At 46.0% G+C, this 21,990-nt stretch overlaps 1 protein-coding gene across 1 annotated transcript in view; it reads left to right on the forward strand.

Moving 5' to 3' along the window:
- The window catches only part of LOC106580728 (leucine-rich repeat and fibronectin type III domain-containing protein 1-like protein), a 133,824-nt gene extending 112,097 nt beyond the window's left edge, over window positions 1–21,727 (forward strand). The window contains exons 3-6 of the mRNA XM_014162071.2: window positions 1,677–3,050; window positions 7,138–7,786; window positions 20,307–20,360; window positions 20,585–21,727. Of these exons, the coding sequence (XP_014017546.2) occupies window positions 1,677–3,050; window positions 7,138–7,786; window positions 20,307–20,336 (2,053 nt within the window). The 3' untranslated portion in view covers window positions 20,337–20,360; window positions 20,585–21,727. The remainder of the gene's footprint in view (window positions 1–1,676; window positions 3,051–7,137; window positions 7,787–20,306; window positions 20,361–20,584) is intronic.
- The last annotated feature ends 263 nt before the right edge of the window (window positions 21,728–21,990 follow it).

Here is a 21,990-nt window from a genome sequence, read left to right on the forward strand (position 1 = left end):
ATACAAATATTTTGTTTTAATTGAGATTCTTCAAAGTAGCCACCCTTTGCCTTGATGACAGCTTTTCGCACACTCTTGGCATTCTCTCAACCAGCTTCATCTGGAATGCTTTTCCAACAGTCTTGAAGGAGTTCCCACATATGCTGAGCACTTGTTAGCTGCTTTTCCTTCACTCTGAGCTCCAACTCATCCAAAACCATCTCAATTGGGTTGAGGTCGGGTGATTGTGGCGGCCAGGGCATCTGATGCAGCACTCCATCACTCTCCTCCTTGGTCAAATAGCCCTTACACAGCCTGGAAGTGTGTTAGATCATTGTCCTGTTGAAAAACAAATGATAGTGGGACTAAATGTAAACCAGATGGGATGGCGTATCACTGCAGAATGCTGTGGTAGCCATGCTGCTTAAGTGTGCCTTGAATTCTAAATAAATCACTGATAGTGTCACCAGCACACACCATCACACCTCTTCCTCCATGCTTCACGGTGGGAACCACACATGCGGAGATCATCCATTCAGCTACCTTTAGTCTCACAAAGACATGACGGTTGGAACCAAAAACCTCAAATGTGGACACATCAGACCAAAGGACAGATTTTCACTGGTCTAATGTCCATTGCTCGTGTTTCTTGGCCCAGGCAAGTCTCTTCCTCTTATTGGTGTCCTTTAGTAGTGGTTTCTTTGTATAAATTCGACCATGAAGGCTTGATTCACAAAGTCTCCTCTGAGCAGTTGATGTTGAGATGTGTCTGTTACTTGAACTCTGTGAAGCATTTATTTGGGCTGCAATCTAAGATGCAGTTAACTCTAATGGTAACTCAGGGTCTTCCTTTCCTGTGTCGGTCCTCGTGAGAGCCAGTTTCATCATAGCGCTTGATGGCTGATGTGACTGCACTTGAAGAAACTTCCAAAAGTTCTTGAAATTTTCCGGATTGAGTGACCTTCATGTCTTAAAGTAATGATGGACTTGTCACAACACAACTGATTGGCTCAATCGCATTAAGAAGGAAATAAATTCCACAAATTAACTTTTAACAAGGCACACCTTAATTGAAATGCATTCCAGGTGACTACCTCATGAAGCTGGTTGACAGAATGCCAAGAGTGTGCAAAGCTGTCATCAAGGCAAAGGGTGGCTACTTTGAAGAATCGCAAATCTAAAATATGTTTTGTTTTGTTTAACACTTTTTTGGTTACTACATGATATGTGTTATTTCATTGTTTTGATGTCTTCGCTATTATTCTAAAATGTATAAAATAGTAAAAATAAAGAAAAAACATTGAATGAGTAGGTGTGTCCAAACTTTTGACTGGTACTGTTCATTTGAATTTTTTTATCTGTTTTTGCTTTGTCATTATGGGATATTGTGTGTAGATTGATGAGGACAATATAATAAATTTTAATAAAGGCTGTAAAAGGCTGCACTGTATCTATTCTTGAAAGAAATCAACCTTATTTAAATAGATTTTCTGTTTTCAGTTTCCAGATAAAAATGTAAGCATTTAATTTTACAAATATTTTATATTTACAGCTATCAGCGTAAAGGTTCATTCTATCCATCCCAATGATAACAATGTTGTTGTTGTTTTCATTGTTTTAGTTATTTTTTTCAATGCTGTTTTCATTGTTGTTGTTGTTGTTGTTGTATGCTAACAGCCTTTCCCTTTGTCTTCCAGGAGCCTAGCCATGGAGTGCCTGCTCCTGTGCCTGGCCCTCCTCACTGCGCCCGTCGCCACCATGCTGTGCCCCAAGCGCTGCACCTGCCAGAACCTCATGCCCTCCTACACTGTTCTCTGCGCCAAGACAGGCCTGCTCTTCGTGCCGCCAAACATTGATCGGCAGACGGCCGAGCTGCGCCTCATGGACAACTTCATCACCACCCTTCGTCACCGTGACTTTGCCAACATGAGCAGCCTCATCCACCTGACGCTGTCGCGCAATACCATTAGCCAGATCAAGCCGTATGCCTTCGCCGACCTGCAGGACCTGCACGCCCTGCACCTGGACGCCAACCGGCTCACCATGCTGGACGACACCCACTTCCAGGGCCTAGTCAATCTCAGGCACATGATCCTGGCCAACAACCAGCTGCACAGCATCTCAGAGGGGGCCTTCCAGGACTTTCTGGAGACCCTGGAAGACCTGGACCTGTCCTACAACAACCTGGTGAACATCCCCTGGGAGACCATCGGCCTGCTGGCCAGTGTCAACACCCTCAGTCTGGACCACAACCTCATAGAGATGGTCCCTGAGGGCATCTTCTCCAACCTGCACAAGCTGGCACGTCTAGACATGACCTCCAACAAGCTGAAGAAAATCCCTCCAGATCCCCTGTTCCTGAGGATCCCAGTGTACGCTAAGCTGAAGGGTTCTCCACTCACATCCCTGGTGCTGAGCTTCGGTGGAAACCCGCTGCACTGTAACTGTGAGCTAGTGTGGCTGAGGAGGCTGACCAGGGAAGACGACCTGGAGACCTGCGCCTCCCCCCGAGAGCTCGCCGGCAAGTATTTCTGGACCATCCGCGAGGAGGAGTTTGTGTGCGAGCCACCCATGATCACACGGCACACCTCCAAGATGTTTGTGATGGAGGGTCAGGAGGTGAGCCTGCGCTGTAAGTCAGTGGGTGACCCGGAACCTTCCACGCATTGGGTCAGCCCTGAGGGGAAGCTGATTGGGAACACGTCCCGCACCATCTGCTATGAGAACGGCTCGTTGGACATCCTCACCACCACTGTGAAGGACTCTGGGAAGTTCACATGCATCGCATCCAACGCCGCTGGTGAGGCCACGGCGCCCGTGGAGCTGGTGGTTAACCCCTCGCCACACTATGACCCCAAGCTGGAGCCCGAGCCTGGCCCCTCGGACATCCCCACCTCCATCAAGTCCAACGCCAGCGGGGGCCATGCCCGCACCGACCATCAGAGGGTCAGTGTGTCGGAGCTGAGCTCAACCTCGGCCACCATCCGATGGCCCCCTCAGGACCACATCCCAGGGGTCCGCATGTACCAGATCCAGTACAACAGCTCCTCCGACGACATCCTCATATACAGGTAAGCTGGGAAGCGCATTCTTTTACAAAAAGATCATATAAGATGACATGCATCTCTATGGGGGGGGTTAGTGTTATAGAAACTATCCCTATAAAGCTGACTGGTATCTCTGTGTGGAAGGTGGTCTTCACGTGTGGCATTGCATACTGTGGGTCTCTTGTTGTTCTTCGACAGTTCATGAGCCTCCAAATTGATCCTCATTAACAGCCTGGTTTAGAGAGGCACTGAATCACGTTGATAATGAATGTACTGCCCGATGACAACACGAGTGGACTTAACTCATCGCTAAAGAAGTCACAGAGCGAACTGCAGAAACAATAGAACATGATGCCCACAGGGAAAATGACATAGAAGTTCTGAAATAATGGGTTGGAATGACTCAATGTGCAGACATCTATTGCCACACCAGCCTATATAGCCTTCCTGTGCAGTAGCCATTAGCTATAATGTGTCTGGCGGTGAAGAGCCTATAAGAAGAGAACTTGTTGCCATCAATCATCTCCATAGGCCTGAGATGGAGATCCAGTTAAATATTGACCTTTCTGATATCAGATTCAGATGTTTTATTAGGTGGGTTGACTCCCAAGTGTCAAAGGCCAGGCATTCAATGATATAATGGACTGAAGGTTGTAATGCCTCACTAGTACTGTTAGTGTCATGTAAGGGTTTTGAAAAGTGTCGAGTTTGGCTTTTGTAATTCAGTATTGTTCCTATCAGAAATACCAATATACTGTCCAGACTTTTAAGTGATTGTGATTATTTGTAAGCCGTGGACACTAGAGGTGTTAACTTCAGTTAGAGAAAATATTAAATATTTTCAATAGCACCCAAAGGAATCCCAGTGCAGAGTTACACTGATGTAAACACATTACCCCAGTGAAGTGCAATCCGTTCCAGAAGGCAGGGTTTGATAATTGATTTTGAATGAGGCACAGTTGAGTTGAACTCTTCACCCCAACTTTAGGAATGTAAATAATCTGTTCTTATGGGAACAGTGGTTTCTGAGCCTCCTCCATTTCATAGATTTCAGAGAATGACTGTTGCAGAGAGCATAAAACACCTGAAACATCCCGATTTACACAGAGAAGAAAGGCGGGTCACTCCCACAGTCACTACAGCCCTCTGTTTGTCTCTGATAAGAATCAAGTGGAACATTAACAGAAAAAAAAGAATTCTCTCCTCAAAGTGAAAACCAGAGAAATCGCCGGCCATTAAATTCCCCCAGAGTCGGCTGCGAACCTCTTTCTTCTCCTAGGGCAATATTCTCCTCTTGAGCTTTCAAAGATTTCTTTAAATTCGCTGTTCAGCGGCTCATTATTTTTATAGGAGGTGCAGTAGAAAACATCCCCGTGAGTGTTGCAGCACCAGCTAATGTTATTACAGAGATTTAGAAGTGAGACTACTGTACAGCATTAGAAGTCTTAAGGGGAGGGGGGCTATTTTTCCTACCCCCACGGCAAAAATAGCCAGCGAGCTCAGTTCCATCCACCTCTCTGTTGAAGCACCTCACGGCACTCACACAGTGGATTATTCCACAAGCCTATAATGGACGGACGGAGAGATTCGTTAAAAGACAGAAATTCATCTATTGATTCTTTTTTTTATATTACACCACGGCCCTCTTCAACATTGCACTGTGGAGTGATTCTCTGTTGAAGGAGCCCTGTTAGTACCTAATTAACTTCCGGCCTTTCCCTGAGGATGGATTAAGACAGAAAAGACACGTGGGAGAAGCAATTTGCTGTTAATTATGCAAAAAGCATATGGAGGCCTTTGGTTTATGGCACTGCAAAGTAATCGGAATGCGTTTTTTTATCAATTAGGCACACATGAGTCCAGCTCTATGTGGACTGACGGTTGTATTGAATTTGGGAGGTCAGCGATGGAGGGAGGGGGTAATGAAGGGACGCGGTGGCTGAGGACAGCTAATATCCTCTCAGACACATTAACATTGTGCTGAGAACAGGAGAGGATTGTGACGGTATCAGCTTTCCTCAGTCTCTTTCTTCTTTCATACATCAAGTCGACTGCACTCTCTATTTCTCTTCCTTTCGTTCCCTCTCTCTGTCCATCTTTTGACTCCAGATATCACTACCTAATTGCCTTTATGTTTGTGTGGCCTCTTCAGAGACAGTCTTACATGAGAGGATGAGAACTATCCTATGTTAAAGCCATTATAGACAGCATGTGGTAGGGAGATTTCAGCACACACTCACATCCTTGATCACACACGCGCACAAGAGTAAACACACACACACACACACACACACACACACACACACACACACACACACACACACACACACACACACACACACACACACACACACACACACACACACACACACACACACACACACAATCCTCCATGTCCCCCTAACCCCTCCTGGGCCCCTGCCTGTAACATCCATATTACCATCTCTAATGTGATAGACTGGTGACAGGAATTGTGGCAAGGTCAGGTCTGACTACATCAGTGAGGGCTCCCGCTCCTCTCTCACCATCCCCACCACCTCCTCCCCATTGCATGCAGAGGACCCAGCCTTCTCCTCCATGTCCATCAAAACCCCACCAGAGGATATGGATGACGACACATCTGAAGAAACAGTATATTGGGGCCTATTCATTTTTGAACCAGGCGACCTCCCTTTTTATACCTAGACTGTATGCTAGGCTCAGGACTAACGAAATGGCCAGACCCGTCTGTGGGCGGCTAGTGACCTCCACTCATCCAGAACATCCACTAATGATGATTGTATATGCACTGGGGCGTACAGAACAACATCAAGACAATTCCCCCTAATTAGTGAGATTCCACCTTTCTTAGTAGTTTGATCTTCTCGTTTCCTTTCTTTCTTTCAAGGAAATGTTCACGGAATTGAAATGTACATTTAACATTTTGATCATTTAGCATACGCTCTTATCCAGAGAGACTTACAGTAGTGAGTTCATACGTTTTTTTGTTCACATCAAATCTAATGTTATTCTTCACATGCTTCGTAAACAGCAGGCGGAGACTAACAGTGAAAAGCTTACTTACGGGCCCTTCCCAACAACGCAGAGAGAGATAAAATAGAGAAACAATAGAAAAGTAATAACACGTAACAATACAAGTAACATCTCATCATGAAACTTTTACTTCATAGTAAAACACCAGACCATAATATGACACTAACTTTATGGGTGGAAGACATTCTACATGCTCCATAAATGTATTATAATTTGGAAAGGAGAATACAGTGGATAAACAGGGTGGCAAGAGAGTAGTAACGGTAGTAAGTCAGTTTAATGGAAACAGCAGGTGTAACCTGTGGATAAGGTAGGGCAGAGGAGGGTACTCTGAGACAGTAGGAATCCCGCCGTGTGAGCGTAGAGGTTGGCCCCGCTGGCGCCTGCGTTTAGAGGAGAAATGTTTAATGCACACACTGTCATCCACGCTGTCACCCCTTGAGCATGTCGCGCTTTGGAATTCCGCTCCATGTTTCGTCACCTCAGAGCCCCCGGGCCCCTATGTCCCTGTTGATAAATGGAGCAGTTTGGCACGCTAGCCACCGGGATAACAGCGCACACACACACACACACACACACACACACACACACACACACACACACACACACACACACACACACACACACACACACACACACACACACACACACACACACACACACACACACACTCTTATCCAGAGCGACTTACAGTAGTGAATGCATACATTTCATACATTTTTTTTTTTCTCTGTGCTGGCCCCCCGTGGGAAACAAACCCACAACCCTGGTGTTGCAAACACCATGCTCTACCAACTGAGCTACAGGGAAGGCACACCTTAGCCAATGTGTGGTCTAGTGTTTGTAAGACAGAAAGTAAACCTGACAATGGAGAGTGCAGAACGAGAGGAGAGCAGGAGAGTGTGTAAGTGTGTGGTCAGGGTAGTAATGGCTAAACGTAATTTCCAGGTACTGAAAGTATAGGTTGTTGAGTTTACTGCCTTTATACAAGCTCTCAGTTTTCGGATTACTGCTAGAATGTTCACTCTGTCAATAACATTGTTCTCTCTCTCTCTCGCTCTCTCTCTCTTTCTCTCAGGATGATCCCTGCGTCTCATAAGTTCTTCCTACTCAGTGACTTGGCCACTCAACGGGATTATGACCTGTGTGTGCTGGCGGTGTACGACGATGGCGTCACGGCCCTAACCGGCACCCGCCTGGTGGGCTGCGTGGCATTCACCACAGAGCGCGAGTACCGTCAGTGCCGCTCCCTCCACGACCAATTCCTGGGCGGTACCATGATCATCGTGATTGGCGGTATCATCGTGGCGTCCGTGCTTGTCTTCATCTTCATCCTCCTCATGAAATACAAGCTGCACAGCAACCATTACAAGCAGAAGGCGACACATGTCAGCAACGTGTGCTCTCAGACCAACGGAGGCCAGGCGGCGGGCGGGGGAGGCACTCCCATCCCCCCTTCCTCCTCAGGCTCGGCTAATAAGCCCATGCCTCCTGGTCCAGTGGACAGGGTAGGGCACGAGGGACCCCATCAGGCCTCGGAAGGGGGCTTCGGAGGGCCCCTTGAAAGGGACCACCGTAGTGGACTTGAACCCAGACTACGGGAAGTCAGTGAAGGACGAGGATGCTATATCACAATAACACAGGATCTGGGACTTCCCCACCCCGCCCCCTTTTTATTTCCGGTGCTGGGGTCCCTCTGCCTTACCAAGGATTATCTCGTGTCCAAGGTGGGTGATTCCTGTCAGACAAGGCTGGGCAAGTGCTCAGGGCTCATCTGTATTGATTAACATTTCTGCAGACTGCTTCTGTAAGAGTTTACAGATGTGTGTAGTTTACAGATTGTGTGTGTGTGTGTGCATGTTTTGTGTGTACATGCTGTGTTCCTATAAGTCTAGGTGCATCTGCATGCAGTATCTATTTCGAGGGGCTTGTCTTGACAAAGCGCAGTACTTTTGCTGTATTGTATTTTCCTCTTTAAATGAAGCGTAGTAAATAGTACAGTGAACTAGTCCTATTGAGCTGCAGCTGTGACTGCAGGCAGGCTTTGCTTGTGCCCCTTGCCAGGTCCCCAGGACTGATGGGAATAGGCAATCATCATAAAATCACACAGCACATAAAGGACGGCACGCTGTGCTCACTCGCTCCACGTCCCCCCTCTCTCTCCTTCCTTCCCTCTCTCCCTCGCTGCCCGATGGGATTCCCCCCCACACTCTGTTTCCATGAAACCAATCATAGCTGACTCCGCTGGCCCTGATATGTTTGTTGTAAGTTTAATATCCGCAGTATAGCACAATCTTCTCTACATCTGCGCTCTCCAAATACAAATGAACTGAGCTGGACCCGGGACAACTCTGTGGCTTTTTAAACGCTATCATTTGTGTCTCTGCTGCCCACCAACAACATCACGTCATCCCGCATATTAGCACACTCAATGTACTAACGAGGGTTTGACGTCATCTTTGGGGCTTCCTAAGGCATTTGTGTTATTCTGATTCGTTTTTGGAGGGCAAGCTACAGGCTATGTCACTAGCAGCTGGAAGTTACTTTTAAACAAGGGTCAGAACCTTGTTGGGTTAGAAAAGGCAAATGGCAGCCACATGCGTAATAGCGACTCCTATGGGTATGTTCAGGTATGCCCTTGGTAATGTTAACCTAAGCCAGCGGTTCCAAAACTAGGGTTCGCGACCCAATGTGGGGTGGCATGATATGAAAATTTGGTTGCAGGAGAATTTCAAAACGTCCTGAGAAAAAAAGTATTATATGGATGATCTTGTTGTTGTTTTTTTTGTATATATATATATATATATATATACTGCTCAAAAAAATAAAGGGAACACTTAAACAACACAATGTAACTCCAAGTCAATCACTGATTGACAATAAATTTCACATGCTGTTGTGCAAATGGAATAGACAACAGGTGGAAACTATAGGCAATTAGCAAGACACCCCCAATAAAGGAGTGGTTCTGCAGGTGGTAACCACAGACCACTTCTCAGTTCCTATGCTTCCTGGCTGATGTTTTGGTCACTTTTGAATGCTGGCAGTGCTTTCACTCTAGTGGTAGCATGAGACGGAGTCTACAACCCACACAAGTGGCTCAGGTAGTGCAGCTCATCCAGGATGTCACATCAATGCGAGCTGTGGCAAGAAGGTTTGCTGTGTCTGTCAGCGTAGTGTCCAGAGCATGGAGGCGCTACCAGAAGACAGGCCAGTACATCAGGAGACGTGGAGGAGGCCGTAGGAGGGCAACAACCCAGCAGCAGGACCGCTACCTCCGCCTTTGTGCAAGGAGGAGCAGGAGGAGCACTGCCAGAGCCCTGCAAAATAACCTCGAGCAGGCCACAAATGTGCATGTGTCTGCTCAAACGGTCAGAAACAGACTCCATGAGGGTGGTATGAGGGCCCGACGTCCACAGGTGGGGGATGTGCTTACAGCCCAACACCGTGCAGGACGTTTGGCATTTGCCAGAGAACACCAAGATTGGCAAATTCGCCACTGGCGCCCTGTGCTCTTCACAGATGAAAGCAGGTTCACACTGAGCACGTGACAGAGTCTGGAGATGCCGTGGAGAACGTTCTGCTGCCTGCAACATCCTCCAGCATGACCGGTTTGGCGGTGGGTCAGTCATGGTGTGGGGTAGCATTTCTTTGGGGGGCCGCACAGCCCTCCATGTGCTCGCCAGAGGTAGCCTGTACCGAGATGAGATCCTCAGACCCCTTGTGAGACCATATGCTGGTGCGGTTGGCCCTGGGTTCCTCCTAATGCAAGACAATGCTAGACCTCATGTGGCTGGAGTGTGTCAGCAGTTCCTGCAAGGGGAAGGCATTGATGCTATGGACTGGCCCGCCCGTTCCCCAGACCTGAATCCAATTGAGCACATCTGGGACATCATGTCTCGCTCCATCCACCAACGCCACGTTGCACCACAGACTGTCCAGGAGTTGGCGGATGCTTTAGTCCAGGTCTGGCAGGAGATCCCTCAGGAGTCCATCCGCCACCTCATCAGGAGCATGCCCAGGCATTGTAGGGAGGTCATACAGGCACGTGGAGGCCACACACACTACTGAGCCTCATTTTGACTTGTTTTAAGGACATTACATCAAAGTTGGATCAGCCTGTAGTGTGGTTTTCCACTTTAATTTTGAGTGTGACTCCAAATCCAGACCTCTATGGGTTGATAAATTGGATTTCCATTGATTATTTTTGTGTGATTTTGTTGTCAGCACATTCAACTATGTAAAGAAAAAAGTATTTAATAAGATTATTTCTTTCATTCAGATCTAGGATGTGTTGTTTAAGTGTTCCCTTTATTTTTTTGAGCAGTGTATATATATATATATAAATAAATAAAACAAACAAAAAAAGGTTATACATACTATTATTTTTTCTCAGGATATATTATAATATCGTCTTTGTATCTCAAAATCATTGTAATGTGGTTAACCTTAAAAATCTAAATTAAAATGATTAAAATCTAAAAGATTCAACCAGAGTGCCCTCAGATCATGGGAAAAGGCTGCACTTGACCGTTGCACTTGAATCATTCCCACGATGAATGGCTAGGCCTGCTACGCTATGAAACCACACACTACTGCAGAGATCTTGATACTACCGGCCGCAATTGATATGGTGAAAACAATGTGTGGGAGGGCAGAGGCACAGAAACTCAGATCAATACCTTTGTCAGATAACACTGTTAAACAAAGAGGAAACTCTGACTGACTCAAAAACTCCCCAGCTTATGCTCTCCATATGGGCGTTAGCTGTGAGGGCAGAGATGCTCAAAATCAAATCAAAATCAAAACAAATGTATTTATATAGCCCTTCGTACATCAGCTGATATCTCAAAGTGCTGTACAGAAACCCAGCCTAAAACCCCAAACAGCAAGCAATGCATGTGAAAGAAGCACGGTGGCTAGGAAAAACTCCCTAGGAAAAACTCCCTAGAAAGGCCAAAAACCTAGGAAGAAACCTAGAGAGGAACCAGGCTATGAGGGGTGGCCAGTCCTCTTCTGGCTGTGCAGGGTGGATATTATAACAGAACATGGTCAAGATGTTAAAATGTTCATAAATGACCAGCATGGTCAAATAATAATAATCATAGTAGTTGTCGAGGGTGCAACAAGCACGTCCGGTGAACAGGTCAGGGTTCCATAGCCGCAGGCAGAACAGTTGAAACTGGAGCAGCAGCACGGCCAGGTGGACTGGGGACAGCAAGGAGTCATCATACCAGGTAGTCCTGAGGCATGGTCCTAGGGCTCAGGTCCTCCGAGAGAAAGACAGAAAGAGAGAATTAGAGAGAGCATATTTAAATTCACACAGGACACCGGATAAGACAAGAGAAATACTCCAGATGTAACAGACTGACCCTAGCCCCCCGACACATAAACTACTGCAGCATAAATACTGGAGGCTGAGACAGGAGGGATCAGAAGACACTGTGGCCCCATCCGATGATACCCCCCGGACAGGGCCAAACAGGCAGGATATAACCCCACCCACTTTGCCAAAGCACAGCCCCTACACTACTAGAGGGATGTCTCCAACCACCAACTTACCGTCCTAAGACAAGGCCGAGTATAGCCCACAACGATCTCCGCCATGGCACAACCCAAGGGGGGGGCGCCAACCCATTGACTTTTGTTCACTATACTTGTCGGGGGATGCTATTCACAGGACATATTGTTGTGTCTCACGATTTCCAAGTATGAAACAGCATAGGGGATGTTCAGTGTACTGCATGGCTATATTGACAAAAAAACATATTCCATATGGGATCGAATTATGGGTTTTTGTACAGCTGGGTCTCTATCTATCCCGGGACGGAGGGCAAGCCTCTGCACTCTAGTTCTGAATGTGTCTCCCTCTGCCATATGGATGCATTGTATGATACACCGAGAGCAACTGGGGGCAAAAAAGCTGAGCACAGAACTCGGAGATATACTGCAACAGGTAACTTCGATTGGAAACTACAGTGGGGGAAAAAAGTATTTGATCCCCTGCTGATTTTGTACGTTTGCCCACTTACAAAGAAATGATCAGTCTATAATTTTAATAGTAGGTTTATTTGAACAGTGAGAGACAGAATAACAACAAAAAAATCCAGAAAAACGCATGTCAAAAATGTTATAAAATTATTTGCATTTTAATGAGGGAAATAAGTATTTGACCCCTCTGCAAAACATGACTTAGTACTTGGTGGCAAAACCCTTGTTGGCAATCACAGAGGTCAGACGTTTCTTGTAGTTGGCCACCAGGTTTGCACACATCTCAGGAGGGATTTTGTCCCACTCCTCTTTGCAGATCTTCTCCAAGTCATTAAGGTTTCGAGGCTGACGTTTGGCAACTGTCACAAGATTCGTAGTGGAGAGAAAAGGACCAAGGCGCAGCGGGATTGTGGATACTCATTTTCTTTTAACCTCTTGGGGCTATGTGGGACGCTAGCGTGCCACCCGTGGTGCACCCTATCAACAGCAGGTGCATTTCAAGAGCGGCAAATTTGAAACCAAATAAATGTCAAAATTCAAATTTTTCAAACATACAACTATCTTACACCCTTTGAAAGATAAACATCTCCTTAATCTAACCACGTTGTCCGATTTCAAAAAGGTTTTACGGCGAAAGCATAAAGTTAGATTATGTTAGGAGAGTACATTGACAATAGCTGTGTGTAATGTTTTGTCAATTCAAAGACAGGCGTCACCAAAACCATAAAACCAGCTAAAATGATGCACTAACCTTTGACAATCTCCATCAGATGACACTCATAGGACATTATGTTAGACAATGCATGCATTTTTAGTTCTATCAAGTTCATATTTATATCCAAAAACAGCGTTCTATTTACTATGGCGTTGATGTTCAGGAAATCGTTTCCCTTCAATAACCGGCAGTCAAGTCAGCACCACAAATTAAATAATTAAAATTAGAAAACATTGGTAAAATATTATATTGTCATTTAAAGAATTATAGATTTACATCTCTTGAACGCAATCGACTTGCCAGATTTAAAAATAACCTTACTGGGAAATCACACTTTGCAATAATCTGAGCACTGCGCCCAGAAAAATACGCTTTGCGATACAGACAAACGGCCATGTTGGAGAGATCTAAAATCGAAAATACTATGTAAATAATCCATTACCTTTGATTCTCTTCATCAGATGTCACTTCCAGGAATCCCAGGTCCATAACGAATGTAGTTTTGTTCAAAAAAGCTCATCATTTATGTCCAAAAAGCTCCGTGTTGTTAGCACATGATCTAAGCCCGCCGGACTTCACTTCATGAACGAGGGGAAAAAATATATTTACGTTCGTTCAAACATGTCAAACGTTGTATAGCATAAATCATTAGTGCCTTTTTAAACCAGAACATGAATAATATTCAAGGTGGACGAATGCATTCTCTTTTAAAACGTATTGGAACGAGGGTACCCAACATGACCTCGCGCCAGAGTCTAATCGGCCATCACCGTTCCAAGGCTCTTGTTCGGTCAGATCTCATAGTAGAAGACTCAAAACACTTTGTAAAGGCTGGTGACATCTAGTGGAAGCAATAGGAAGTGCCAAAACATTAATCAGCCCCTGTGTGTTTCAATGGCATAGGCTTAAAGGTAATTCAACACATCAGGTATCCACTTCCTGTCAGAAAATGTCTCAGGGTTTTGCCTGCCAAATGAGTTCTGTTATACTCACAGACACCATTCAAACAGTTTTGGAAACTTTAGAGTGTTTTCTATCCATATATAATAAGTATATGCATATTCTAGTTACTGGGTAGGATTAGTAACCAGATTAAATCGGGTACATTTTTTTTTATCCAGACGTGCAAATGCTGCCCCCTAGACCCAACAGGTTAACCAAACATAGACATACATAAACCAGACTCAACATAGAAATAGACCACAACTCAAAACCCGGAAATAATCAATCAAACGACCTCCTAACTAACACACCACCCCGAACCACATAAAACAAATACCCTCTGCCACGTCCTGACCAAACTACAATACCAATTAACCCTTATACTGGCCAGGACGTGACAGTACCCCCCCCCCCCCCTAAAGGTGCTAACCCCGGAAGCACCTTAAGAAAATAACAACCCACACAACAACAACAACAACAACAAAAAAATCCCCCTACTAAAGGGAGGGAAGGGAGGGTGGCTGCTGTCAACGACGGCACTGTGCTACACCCCCCCTCCCCAACCCACCTATATCTGGAGGTGGCTCCGGTTCTGGCCGTTCCAGGCAGTCGGGCCACTCTGGCAGCTCGGGGCAGTCGGGCCACTCTGGCAGCTCGGGGCAGTCGGGCCACTCTGGCAGCTCGGGGCAGTCGGGCCACTCTGGCAGCTCCGGGCAGTCTGGCCACTCTGGCAGCTCCGGGCAGTCTGGCCACTCTGGCAGCTCCGGGCAGTCTGGCCACTCTGGCAGCTCCGGGCAGTCTGGCCACTCTGGCAGCTCCGGGCAGTCTGGCCACTCTGGCAGTTCCGGGCAGTCTGGCCACTCTGGCAGTTCCGGGCAGTCTGGCCACTCTGGCAGTTCCGGGCAGTCTGGCCACTCTGGCAGTTCCGGGCAGTCGGGCCACTCTGGCAGTTCCGGGCAGTTGGGCCACTCTGGCAGTTCTGGCCACTCTGGCAGTTCCGGGCAGTCGGGCCACTCTGGCAGTTCCGGGCAGTCGGGCCACTCTGGCAGTTCCGGGCAGTCGGGCCACTCTGGCAGTTCCGGGCAGTCGGGCCACTCTGGCAGTTCCGGGCAGTCGGGCCACTCTGGCAGTTTCGGGCAGTCGGGCCACTCTGGCATCTCCTGGCAGTCGGGCCACTCTGGCATCTCCTGGCAGTCGGGCCACTCTGGCAGCTCCTGACTAGCGGGCGGCTCTGGCGGCTCCTGACTGGCGGGCGGCTCTGGCGACTCCTGACTGGCGGGCGGCTCTGGCGACTTACGACTGGCGGGCGGCTCTGGCGACTGTTGACTGGCGGGCAGCTCTGGCGACTGTTGACTGGCGGGCAGCTCTGGTGACTGACTGGCGGGCAGCTCTGGTGACTGTTGACTGGCGGGCAGCTCTGGTGACTGTTGACTGGCGGGCAGCTCTGGTAACTGTTGACTGGCACTCCAGTCTTGCCCCGTCAAACAGCCCTTGTGCCCCCCCCTAAAAAATCTTGGGGGTGCCTCTCGGTCTCCCTTACCCGTCGTGTTCCCCAGTCCTCGCCAGACTTCTTCCGCTGCTTGGTCCTGGTTTGGTGGGGAATTCTGTCACGATTGTCGTTGGTAATGGAGGACCAAAACGCAGCAGGTATGTGTAAGCTCATCTTGACGTTTATTAACTCAGAATGAACGTACAAAACAACAAACAAGAGAACGAACGATCAACAGACAGTCTGGCAAGGCACAAGGCTAAACACAGAACAAGAACAATTCCCCACAACTGACAAACACAAACACACCCACATATATGGGACTCTCAATCAAAGGCAAATAGACAACACCTGCCTTCAATTGAGAGTCCCAACTCCAATTAACCAAACATAGACATACATAAACCAGACTCAACATAGAAATAGACCACAACTCAAAACCCGGAAATAATCAATCAAACGACCTCCTAACTAACACACCACCCTGAACCACATAAAACAAATACCCTCTGCCACGTCCTGACCAAACTACAATACCAATTAACCCTTATACTGGCCAGGACGTGACAGCAACTCGAACCTTCAGCTCCCTCCACAGATTTTCTATGGGATTAAGGTCTGGAGACTGGCTAGGCCACTCCAGGACCTTAATGTGGTTCTTCTTGAGCCACTCCTTTGTTGCCTTGGCCGTGTGTTTTGGGTCATTGTCATGCTGGAATATCCATCCACGACCCATTTTCAATGCCCTGGCTGAGGGAAGGAGGTTCTCACCCAAGATTTGATGGTACATGGCCTCGTCCATCGTCCCTTTGATGCGGTGAAGTTGTCCTGTCCCCTTAGCAGAAAAACACCCCCAAAGCATAATGTTTCCACCTCCATGTTTGACGGTGGAGATGGTGTTCTTGGGGTCATAGGCAGCATTCCTCCTCCTCCAAACACAGCGAATTGAGTTGATGCCTTCCCTGTGGCTCAGTTGGTAGAGCATGGTGTGTGCAACGCCAGCATGGTGTGTGCAACGCCAGGGTTGTGGGTTCGATTCCCATGGGGGGCCAATACCCCCCACAGAAAAACAATTTTATGCATATGAAATGTATGCATTCACTACTGTAAGTCGCTCTGGATAAGAGCGTCTGCTAAATGACAAAAAAATTTAACTGTAAAATGATGCCAAAGAGCTCCATTTTGGTCTCATCTGACCACAACACTTTCACCAGTTGTCCTCTGAGTTATTCAGATGTTCATTGGCAAACTTCAGACGGGCATGTATATGTATTCTTGAGCAGGGGGACCTTGTGGGCACTGCAGGATTTCAGTCCTTCACGGCGTAGTGTTTTACCAATTGGTTTCTTGGTGACTATGGTCCCAGCTGCCTTGAGATCATTGACAAGATCCTCCCGTGTAGTTCTGGGCTGATTCCTCACCGTTCTCATGATCATTGCAACTCCACGAGGTGAGATCTTGCATGGAGCCCCAGGCCGAGGGAAAAATCATTATATATAAGGCGTAAAACCCAGCCTAAAACCAAAAACACGGTGGCTAGGAAAAACTGACAGTTCTTTTGCGTTTCTTCCATTTGCGAATAATCACACCAAATGTTGTCACCTTCTCACCAAGCTGCTTGGCGATGGTCTTGTAGCCCATTCCAGCCTTGTGTAGGTCTACAATTTTGTCCCTGACATCCTTGGAGAGCTCTTTGGTCTTGGCCATGGTGGAGAGTTTGGAATCTGATTGATTGATTGCTTCTGTGGACAGGTGACTTTTTTACAGGTGACAAGCTGCGGTTAGGAGCACTCCCTTTAAGAGTGTGCTCCTAATCTCAGCTCGTTACCTGTATAAAAGACACCTGGGAGCCAGAAATCTTTCTGATTGAGAGGGGGTCAAATACTTATTTCCCTCATTAAAATGCAAATCAGTTTATAACATTTTTGACATGCGTTTTTCTGGATATTTTTGTTGTTATTCTGTCTCTCACTGTTCAAATAAACCTACCATTAAAATTATAGACTGATCCTTTCTTTGTCAGTGGGCAAACGTACAAAATCAGCAGGGGATCAAATACTTTTTTCCCCCACTGTATATCAAACCACATCCACTGCGTGCACACCTGTTCACAAAACTTCACTCCGTGGCGTGGTGGTTATCGAGGGGGAGTGTTGGAAAGATTTTTACCATTGAGAGAGGAACTGTTGTCATTCACAATGGATGTAAAAAATAAATAAATAACTTGGTTGACTTTCTGAGTAATGAAAAGTAAATAACAGAAACAGCATCAGTAAGTGTCCCACACGAGTGATGACTGCTCACCTCCAATGCTTGGAAGAGCACTTTAGGATGGACCGACTTCCCAATCCATTTAACTGTGATCCTGGCTCAGTTGACAGTCCAAAAGCTGATCGAGCTGACATGCTGCAGACAACGCATTCACAGTTCAATACAGAGGAGTTTTGGTTCCTGACTCAAAGGGAATAACCTACCGTCGCCCTCTGAGTATTAGTGCGGCGTTCATAACAACTGGGAACTCGGAAATCTCAGACTTCGGACGTCAGTACACTCTAGACAACTGGGAACTTGGAAAGAAACAAGCTCCAGGTGGGAAAATCATTTTGAACGCTTATCCAACTCGGAATTCCAACTTGGGAACTCGGGCTTCATTCTAGAGCTCTGACTTTCCAACCTAAAGATCACTGACATCATGTTTTGACCTCGTATTTTTCAGAGTTCCCAGTTGTTTTGAAAGCGCTCTAAAAGACATGGTAGGCTACCCTTCACCAGCTCATATCTGTGTAAAGCTGGATTCAGTGCTCTCGTCTGCATTAAAACCAAATATCGATCCAGGTTGGATGACAGCAGAGATGAGGTGCGCACTGTCGACCCCGCCCCCTGACTTTAAGATGCTCCAATGCGACATGCATCAAGCACACCTATCTCAGCGGTGGTGGTGAGATAAGAGACATTATGTCAGACTAATTTGCAATTGACTGTCATATAGCCCCACATTAAAAGAATGTGATGGTGAGTTGAGAAGACAATCAGAAATACTGTTTTTAAATTGACTGTCATAGCCCCAAATAAAAAAGTTAACATTGGCTGTTAATTACATACTTGTTTTCACATGGGTAGGGTCGTGAAAATGTTCAGATATCAAAATGTGGTCAGAGGCGAAAAAGGTTTGGGAACCCCTGACCTAAGCTAAGAGATTATCAACCTTCCGATCACTGTCTTCATTGACCTCATGTAATAGCTTGCAATTTGAGTCATCAACTGCTGCAGCAGTGAAGCAATCCATGCAGCTCTGATTTGGGATCAGTTGTTTTTGTTCTTGAGCAGTTTATGAGTCCTGGTTGCATTACATATCCATTTAGTAGGAAGAGCTATTTTTGTCTCAGATGACCGAGTGATTAGACCTTGATTACATGCAGTTTACAATCCTGTCGATCATAGTCTTCTTCAAGAAGAGAGTTTAGTTGGCTCAATGAATGGCTGCGTGTTTATAGCTGTGGGCAGCAGCAGGCAGTGTTCTCTCTCTGTGACAGGCCTGGATGAGGCAGATGAGGTAGTATTCTTCCTCAGCCTCTGTGCTCAGCATTTAGCTGTGAAATACCTGCAGTGTCTGTGCATCCATAATTCATCTAGGAGCATCAGACAGCCAGCGAGGAGATGACAGATCACTCCCAGGAGGCCCTGTGTTTCTCACAGCGACACAATGAGGCTGACAGAGTTACTGGCGACAGGAGGAAAGGAGGGGGCGGAGAGCGAGCGTGAGACAGCGAGAGAGAGACTGGAGAGAGAGAGAGACTGGAGAGAGAGAGACTGGAGAGCAGAGACAAGTTTAAGAGGAAACAGAGTCAAGGAGGACAAAGACAAAGGTAGAGAGATTGATAAGAGAAGATGTGGTGTACAGAGAGAGAAAGACATGGAGGGGTTAAAAGATAGAGTGAGAGAAAGAGGTAGGGATGGAGAAGAGATTGAAAGGACTGCAGAAAGAGAGAGGGTAAATCTGACAGTAAATCTCAGTAAGACAAAAATAATGGTGTTCCAAAAAAGGTCCACAAATACAAATTGCATCTAGACACCGTTGCCCTAGAGCACACAAAAAACTATACATACCTTGGCCTAAACATCAGCACCATAGGTAACTTCCACAAAGCTGTGAATGATCTGAGAGACAAGGCAAGAAGGGCCTTCTATGCCGTCAAAAGGAACATCAAATTTGAAATACCAATTAGGATCTGGCTAAAAATACTTGAATCAGTTATAGAACCCTTTTCCCGGTTGTGAGGTCTGGGGTCCGCTAACCAACCAGAATTATACAAAATTATCCTCCGTGTACAACGTAAAACACCAAATAATGCATGCAGTGGAGAATTAGGCCGATACCCGCTAATTATCAGAATCCAGAAAAGAGCCATTCAATTCCACAACCACCTAAAAGGAAGTGATTCCCAAACCTTCCATAACAAAGCCATCACCTACAGAGAGATTAACCTGCAGAAGAGTCCCATAAGATAAGCAAGCTGGTCCTGGGGCTCTGTTCACAAACACTAACAGACCCCACACTGGAAAGAATTAACAAAAAAACTGCGCAAACTAGAATGAGTACATAGTGGCAGAATACCTGACCACTGTGACTGACCCAAAGTTAAGGAAAGCTTTGACTATGCAGAGACTCAGTGAGCATTGCTATTGAGAAAGGTCGATGTTATCCAAATCAGTCAGTGAACCAGCTTCTTAGATATGCTTCGTCATGGTCTTGGTCTGCTTTCATCACCTCATTTTCAACAACACCTATGTGTAAGACACTGTCAAATACTGGTAGGCGTGTGTGGCCTGGGGTGGTCTAGTGGTTACTGCTGTTGTCTTCTGATCACGCAGATATGCCAGGTCTGGCGTGGGTTTGAATCTGGCCTATGCCCTTCTAGAGCACCATCTTATTATCCTGTGTCTCTGTCTAAAAAAGGAACTAGTAGGCGCAATCACATAGCCAGATGTGATATTCATATCTACAGAATTGTACCCCCCTGGGTCAGGTAAGACATACGGGATCTTTCCAGGTATTCTTAGTTCAGGTGATGAGGTTTGTGCACTGATTCCTGTGTCCTGTCTCTTCCAGATTCGTACATCACCCATGCTCGTCTTCTGAGGTGGAGGGAGAGAGAATGGAAAGGTGAGTTTAGGGGCAGAGAGCTATACATTTTAATTCTATATGCAAGTTCTACATAGAGATGGGAAAGTTATGACGTTACGCAAGTCTGATTTAAAGGGCAAATGAGAAGGGAAGAAGGGACAGGTAGAACACAAATAGTGTTTTCTTTCTATTGCATTCGATTGTCTAGTAGACTGCAGGTTTAGGCAATACTTAGTGACGTTTACTTTAATTCTCTCCTCCAGGTAAAATCCCCCTGGTTCAAGGAAGCTGGACAAACAAACTCACAAAAGAATACATATGAAGCCAAGAACAGCATTAGGAGTAGAGATGGGTGGATGCCATGGAATCGCTGTGTTCCGTCACTTATGCAATTCTACCTGGAACTGGGATGTAATCCAGCCCTGTGGAGTGGAGGGAAATTCATTCCAAAACCTGGGGCTTCTTTCACTGTGTGAGGAATGAGTTGACAACCCAGACCCCTCAAATTCCTTTCGGAATACTTTTTGAGATTCTCATCGGAATTGCCTATTACAGAGGAACACCCTTGGATGGTTTTGATGAAATGTTGTGGGTTTCATAATAAAGCTCCACTCTCCCTTAACGATCGGTCACATGCCAAAGGAATACAATAAGAGAAGGTGATACAGTGTTTTGTTTTCCTCCCCGAGGGCCTTGGAAGTGTTAGCACACATCGATGTCACGTCGATGCACCAATATCAAACGGTTGTTCGGTGATCTCTAGGGCACTTTATAATCCTCTCTCTCTCTCTCTCTCTCTCTCTCTCTCTCTCTCTCTCTCTCTCTCTCTCTCTCTCTCTCTCTCTCTCTCTCTCTCTCTCTCTCTCTCTCTCTCTCTCTCTCTCTCTCTCTCTCTCTCTCTCTCTCTCCCACTCTCTCTCCCTCCATCTATATGGACAACTGAATAATATAATCAACAATTATGAGATCAAATGCATCCATTTTGGATGACGGTGGAAAAAATATAATTATTTGGCCAAAAACATGGGCTCTCAAGATGAGGTCAAAAGAAGCACCTGGTTTGGTTTTATTACATGAACCTACAGCACAAGCAATGCATTGTGGTTTGATAGTGAAATGGTGAGTTAAGTTTCATTCTGACACAAACTTTACAGAGAAGAAACTGACCCTATTGTATACCACTTGCCAATTGAAAAGATGGACGCACGGATCAAATACTCTTTTTCCCCTTACTGTTGACTGTGTATGTATTTGTATGTGAGATACACCTTCAATCTTCTCTGATTTGATACCCATATTTCCTTTGAATTATGAAGCAACAATAAGAAAAAAACGTGAGATGGAATTTTATGCTTTCATAGGTAAAATATGTGGATTTATAAAGAAATAAAATTATTTTTCTTGAAGATGTGCAGCAACATTACTCACGCAATTTCTGAAAAGAATCCTATTCATAGATTAATAATTGCATGAAGTGTCAAACTTGTTTTACTTTAAGAAAATGCATTAGAAGCAGTGTTTTCATCAGCTTTGTTGGTCAGTTTTCAACCAAACTGACCTTATGACAATGTAATTACAGTTACAGAAGTATGGTTTTGCCACCAAGGGTCGCCAGAGGCTTTCATGGTGACTTTAACAAGTCACTTTCCACAGGCACTGTTGAAGGGAA

Source organism: Salmo salar, chromosome ssa20, assembly GCF_905237065.1.
Source record: "Salmo salar chromosome ssa20, Ssal_v3.1, whole genome shotgun sequence".
Taxonomy (NCBI): domain Eukaryota; kingdom Metazoa; phylum Chordata; class Actinopteri; order Salmoniformes; family Salmonidae; genus Salmo; species Salmo salar.